Below are 6,473 nucleotides of genomic sequence, written 5' to 3' on the forward strand. Positions count from 1 at the left end.
CCTCTTAGTGGGATCCTACAATGAAGTAAAGCAGATAGTAGATTTGTAGTACCCTTAAAATGGCATACTGGAAAACAAGAAGAAACTTTTCTGTACTATACCACTCATGTTAATGTAAAAGATGTAATCATAATTGAGATGGGGAAGTGGATTGTGTTCCATTATAATTAGTATGAAGGAGGATCACCTTGGTGTTTCCATGCAGGAATTCCTTCCCAGCATTTATTTTTTTCCAAATCCTAGGAAAAATCAGTTGAGAAATCAAGAAAATGGGAAAAAGTATTACCCAGGGCAAGCACCGACAATGCTAGCTAGAAGGTGCCCTCTTCCATTCTGGTGGTGGCTTTTGGAAGGTGGGGCGGCTTTCTGATAGGTCTTAATAAACAAAGTTCTGATAAACCTTTTGCTTGGGTCTTCCAGCACCTAGGTTGGTACAACAGATGCCATTGACAGATCCAGTTTATCCAGGGAACAATCAGAGCCAATTTAAGAGGTCCTCAGCTTTGGTAACAATTGAATGGCTTTGAGAGTGCACAGTGCCTTCTGGTCACATATTATGAAAAAAAGCGAAACAATGTGATTTTGGAAATTGCTGAACATTCCTGGGATTTCCAGTTCTCCACCCCTGAATCCTAAATGTGAATCGGAAATTGGACATACAGTGATTGCACATCAAAATGTATTCCCCTGATTTTGGTATCTCACTGGACATAAACATGGAACGCAAAGGATCTGGTTGGGAAGTAGCATTATTATCCTCAGTCCCTGTACCATTGCTGTACTTTGATGTTTCCAATAAACTTCATCTTCCTAGGTTACAAGAAACTATTGACTGACCTGAACTCCAAGCTGGTGACATCTGGTGACTCCTTCTATATCCAATGCAACCTATGCCTCGAGAAACAAGATCCTGGGGAACTCTCAGTTGGATGCCATAATATTCTGCATGTCACTGACACTGTATATCAAGGACAAAGTCAGTGGAGTGCTTGCCAGGTGAATCCTTACACCATGAAAGACATGGATGCTGGTACCATCCCCAACTACTTCCAGTGAGTATGGTCGCCTCAATAGGTCTGAAGGGATTACATTCTTGTCTCTCTAATGCAGAAGGCGGCTTCCTTCTGCCTTACACATTTCTGTCCCCATTTTTTTGATATAGGGCACAACAGCAACTCATTGCCCTCATTCAAGAATTGGCCCAAAAGAACATGGTCTCCCGGAAGGTAATGAGGCAACTTTTTGAACTCTGCTTTGGGAAGTTAAATTTGAAAGTTGATTCAGACAGCAAACTAAATTACAAAAATTCATTCATTCATTCATTCATTCATTCATTCAATCATTTATTTATTTATTGGATTTGTATGCCGCCCCTCTCTGTAGACTCGGGGCGGCTAACAACAGTAATAAAAAACAGCATGTTAATCCAATACTAAAACAACTAAAAAACCCTTATTGTAAAACCAAACATACATACAAACAAATAAATTGTAAAGGCCTAGAGGGAAAGAATATCTCAGTTTCCCCATGCCTGACGGCAGAGGTGGGTTTTAAGAAGCTTACGAAAGGCGAGGAGAGTGGGGGCAATTCTAATCTCTGGGGGGAGTTGGTTCCAGAGGGCCGGGGCCGCCACAGAGAAGGCTCTTCCCCTGGGCCCTGCCAAACGACATGGCTTTGTTGACGGGACCCGGAGAAGGCCCACTCTGTGGGACCTAACCGGTCGCTGGGATTCGTGCGGCAGAAGGCGGTCCCTGAGATAGTCTGGTCCGGTGCCATGAAGGGCTTTATAGGTCATAACCAACACTTTGAATTGTGATCGGAAACTGATCGGCAACCAATGCAGACTGTGGAGTGTTGGTATTACATGGGCATATTTGGGAAAGCCCATGATTGCTCTCGCAGCTGCATTCTGCACGATCTGAAGTTTCCGAACACTTTTCAAAGGTAGCCCTATGTACAGAGCGTTACAGTAGTCGAGCCTCGACGTGATGAGGGCATTTCCACCAAGCTGGACCAAAGCAACTTCTCCAAATTGGTGATCCTAAGCTTAGGTCCTATAATTGCCCAGTTAACTACTGCCATAACTCCTGGGATAAGCTATATACATTCTGGGTTTAATATAACGCCTTCTCTTTTGCCCTTAGAATTCCAGTTTTCAACGCAAGTTGGTTCGCATTGTGAGTACAAGCAACAGGATCAATCCACTTTGGTCCACTATGGAATGTGGTTCCTCAGATTCAAACACGCCAAAAGGTAAGTTCAGCTACTGCAATATTCTTTATTGTTGCTGACAGTTATGATTACAACCTACAAATATTTATCTAGGCAAGTTTAAGCCTAGATGGAGCTTTTCTTTCTTTCTTTTAAAAGAACATAGGATTGCTCCATAAAGCATCTATTGGGGATAGCTAAATTAATTCGCAAACTAAAAACGTGTCTGAGACTTTCTAGAAGTTTGACCATTTTCTAGAAAAAACATCTTTTTTTTTAGCAAGTATGAGTTTAGTATCATACTTACCATACTTACATAAGTTACTTATTTAGTAAGTAACCAGATTACTTAAAATAATCTTTAATTGGGGCAATTTAATAAATGTCTTCAAATATGCTTTATTAAGACATTATTATTATTATTATTATTATTATTATTATTATTATTATTTTATTATTTATTTATTAGATTTGTATGCCGCCCCTCTCCGTAGACTCGGGGCGGCTCACAGCAACTATAGAACAATTCAAGACAAATCTAATAATTTAAAAACATTTTTAAAAACCCGTTATTAAAGCAGACATACACACAAACATACCATACATGAATTTTATAGGCCTGGGGGAGATGTCTTAATTCCCCCATGCCTGACGGCAGAGATGCCACCCCTCTCCAAGGACTCGGAGTGGCTCACAACATGCAATACAAACAATATGTTTACAAATCTAATAGTTAAAAACAGTAAGCTAAAATCCCATTATGTAAAGAAGAGTCAGTCTACTCAATCACATCTAGCTGCCCCATGCCTGGCGACATAAATGGGTCTTAAGGGTCTTGCGAAAGGAAAGGAGGGTGGGGGCAGTGCGAATTTCTGGAGGGAGCTGATTCCAGAGGGCCTGGGCCACCACAGAGAAGGCTCTTCCCCTAGGCCCCGCCAGATGACATTGTCTGGTCGACAGGACCTGGAGAAGGCCAACTCTGTGGGACCTTATGGGCCGCTGGGATTTGTGCGGCAGAAGGCGGTCCCATAAGCTAGCTAGGAATATAAAAAAAACCCTGTGGACAAAGTCCACAAGCATTTAATTCTCTGATTGCTTAACTCTTTTCTTTCTAGTGAGTCCCAGGAATTCTGTCAGTCTGATGCCATATACTTTTGTCAGGCATTACAGACCTGGGCAGCCACGGCCAGTACTTGTGGTGCCAGCACTTTTGAGGAAGATCCTGGCTGACAAGCTATGCCTTTCCAAGGAATTTGAAAAATGCCCATCAGGTATACAAGAGTCTTTTTGCAGGGAAATATTGTTTAAGTCCTGGAAACCTCAGCATCCGAACTTGAGACAGAGTTAATGGAAATGTCTAGCTGAACTAGAAGACAATGCATTGGCTCACAGTAAACTTCACGAGTACATGTCTATGGAGATTCTCAGTCCAGGTCATGAAAGGTTATTTCTCAAAAGGCAATTGGACTAACATGGGCCAGTTGCCTTTTGAAAGAGCACATCTGAGTTCACAAATCCTGTTCAAATGTTTGTCTTTGTTCCAGAACAGTGTTTCTCAACCTTGGCAGTTTGAAGATGTGTGGACTTCAACTCCCAGAATTCCCCAGCCAGCATTCCCCAGCCACATCTTCAAACTGCCAAGGTTGAGAAACACTGTTCTAGAACCATGATGGGAACCTATGACATGTGTGCCACAGGTGACACGCGGATCCGTATCTGCTGGTATGTGAGCTGTTGCCCTAGCTAAGCTCCAGCATGCGTATGTGCACCGGCCAGTTGATTTTCGACTTGGGTGGAGGCTCTGGGAGGGCATTTTCAGCCTCTGGAGGGACAGGGGAGCGTTTTTGCCCTCCCCTGCCTCCAGGAAGACCAGGAAACTCAGGAGGGCAAAAAATGGGCCTACTAGGCCCACCAAAAATTGAGAAACGGGAGGTGGGATCATGTGGGGGGAGGAATTGCCAGCGCAGGGGGGGGGGGGTTGTGCGCGGAAGCAAGGGGGGGGCGGGGTACATGGAAGCATTGATTTTTGGATGTTAGCGCACACACACACATGCACAATAGTGCACACACACACGCTTTTGACACCTGAGGGAAAAAAAGTTCGCCATTACTGTTCTAGAACATATATTTCTTGGTAGTGGATTTTCTCATTCTCTCATGTATCCCAAATGTTACTTTTAACAAAGCATAAGAAATACAGATTTAGTTTAGATTCAGAACTATTTACTCTCATTTCCACCCCCATCCCCCTTCCTGCCCCTGCAGACGCTCAGAACGCAGAATCCTTCCACGAAAACAAAGAATTGAATGGCACCTCTTGTATTCCTCGATGGGATCTGAAACAGTTAATGCAAAAGGTATTAGCGGCTGCAAGAACAGATGTTGTACTTGGGTAGAGATGCAATTATATCGGGTGAGGGATTATTATTATTATTATTATTATTATTATTATTATTATTATTATTAGATTTGTATGCCACCCCTCTCCAAAGACTTGCGGCGGCTAACAACAATATAAAAAGACAATGTAACAAATCTAATATTAAAAATAATCTAAAAAACCCCAATTTAAAGAACCACTCATACATACAAGCATACCATGTATAAATTCTATAAGCCTAGGGGGAAGGGAAATTTCAATTCCCCCATGCCTGACGACAGAGGTGGGTTTTAAGGAGCTTGCGAAAGGCAAGGAGGGTGGGGGCAACTCTGATATCTGGGGGGAGCTGGTTCCAGAGGGTCGGGGCTGCCACAGAGAAGGCTCTTCTCCTGGGTCCTGCCAAATGACATTGTTTAATCGACGGGACCCGGAGAAGGCCAACTCTGTGGGACCTAACCGGTCGCTGGGATTCGTGCGGCAGAAGGATGCGTATACCCTTAGGATTAGCAAATATTGTTCAGTAGTGTCCCATACATTTATACATCTCTAGGATGTACATGCCTGGATGGATCTGGGCCTGGAGAGTGTGCAAGAACTTCTGGCGATGGATATTTATCCCATCATTATTCTCATCACCATCGGTGAGAAGAATGCCAAGAAAATCAAGTAAGTACTGATATTTTGATAACTAGCCAAATTGGTACCCAATTATTTTTAATCACCAAAGATGCACCTAAAATAATTCCATCTAGCAGAGTTTTGTCCACTTGTCCATTTATCCACTTGACCTTGGCAACTCTTCCTCTTGTGGCCATCGTTCTTCAGCCTTTCCTTCGCACCCACCCAACCATGCTTTGTGAGTAAGTTCCCAAATTCTGATTCCAATACCTAAATGGCTTGAATTGCAGGAAAGCTCTTCAGCGCCTTGGAGCAACTGAGGACCAACTTTTGGAGAGTGCCCGGAAAGATGAGGCCCAGCTGGAGACAGTGTCCTGCCTTTATCGCACCATTGCTCCCGATGCTTGGGGTGACCTTGATGGGCTTAACAGCTGTGTCCGTGTGGCTGTCGCTGATGAGCAGAAGAAGGTAGTGTGGGTGGAACAAGTGCCTCACCGACCTTTTTAGACCAATAGATGGGACTTAAGGAAACTGAGCTTAGAGAAAAACCTAAATGTGCTACTGTTTGTTCTGGGAGGAAATAGAACATATTCCAAGCCTATCAGCGGCATACTTACCATTTAGAGAGTTACTATTTATTTTCTCATGGTCTCCATCCTTCCTCTTCCAACTTCTTTCGAATGGATTTTATCTTCCTCACCATCACTTTGAATTCCTGGCAACACATCGATCATATGCAAGCTAAACGCAGAGAGTACCACAAGCTGTTTTATGTGGGATGTATGTGCAGAGGTTTGCTATAATGATTTTTTTAAACTCTTGGGTGGAACGTATACTCAAATCAGAAATGCATGGAGACTGGACTGAACCACGTGGCGCACAAATTTCCTTATAAGCATGAGCATACATTAATATTGAACATTAAGCATGAAAATAATAGATGCATTTCATTTTTTAAAAAAAATAAAAGAATATCTCACAGGATAGACGACTGCCATTGCATTGTTTTAAAAAAGGTATCAAACACATTAATTAGCAAACTGAGCATATTTTTAGGAAAATTAACATTCTCTGTATCGTATTAAAGCATAGGTATCATACTTGATCATGTCACATGATATATCACTATATTTTTCACCTTTAAAAAAAAAAGAATTTATTAATTTCCAGTCTCTTTTGCAAAAACAATTGTAGAGCTGGGTTGGGTGTGGCCTGCAGGCTGCCACTGTGATGCCCCGAGTCTTCGGAGAGGGGCGCCATACAA

General features: G+C 42.6%; 1 protein-coding gene across 4 annotated transcripts in view; it reads left to right on the plus strand.

Annotated features, from left to right (window-relative positions):
* Positions 1-6,193, plus strand: part of CARD14 (caspase recruitment domain family member 14) — a 34,603-nt gene extending 28,410 nt beyond the window's left edge. For 3 of the 4 annotated variants that reach the window (XM_070740197.1, XM_070740198.1, XM_070740199.1), the window contains exons 15-21: positions 815-1,052; positions 1,163-1,226; positions 2,145-2,253; positions 3,327-3,482; positions 4,477-4,568; positions 5,142-5,257; positions 5,500-6,193. In XM_070740197.1, the coding sequence (XP_070596298.1) occupies positions 815-1,052; positions 1,163-1,226; positions 2,145-2,253; positions 3,327-3,482; positions 4,477-4,568; positions 5,142-5,257; positions 5,500-5,716 (992 nt within the window). In that variant the 3' untranslated portion in view covers positions 5,717-6,193. Of the gene's footprint in view, positions 1-814; positions 1,057-1,162; positions 1,227-2,144; positions 2,254-3,326; positions 3,483-4,476; positions 4,569-5,141; positions 5,258-5,499 lie in introns of those variants that run through there. The other variant, XM_070740200.1, reaches the window with a different exon arrangement.
* The last annotated feature ends 280 nt before the right edge of the window (positions 6,194-6,473 follow it).

This window comes from Erythrolamprus reginae, chromosome 2 (genome assembly GCF_031021105.1).
Source record: "Erythrolamprus reginae isolate rEryReg1 chromosome 2, rEryReg1.hap1, whole genome shotgun sequence".
Lineage (NCBI taxonomy): Eukaryota > Metazoa > Chordata > Lepidosauria > Squamata > Dipsadidae > Erythrolamprus > Erythrolamprus reginae.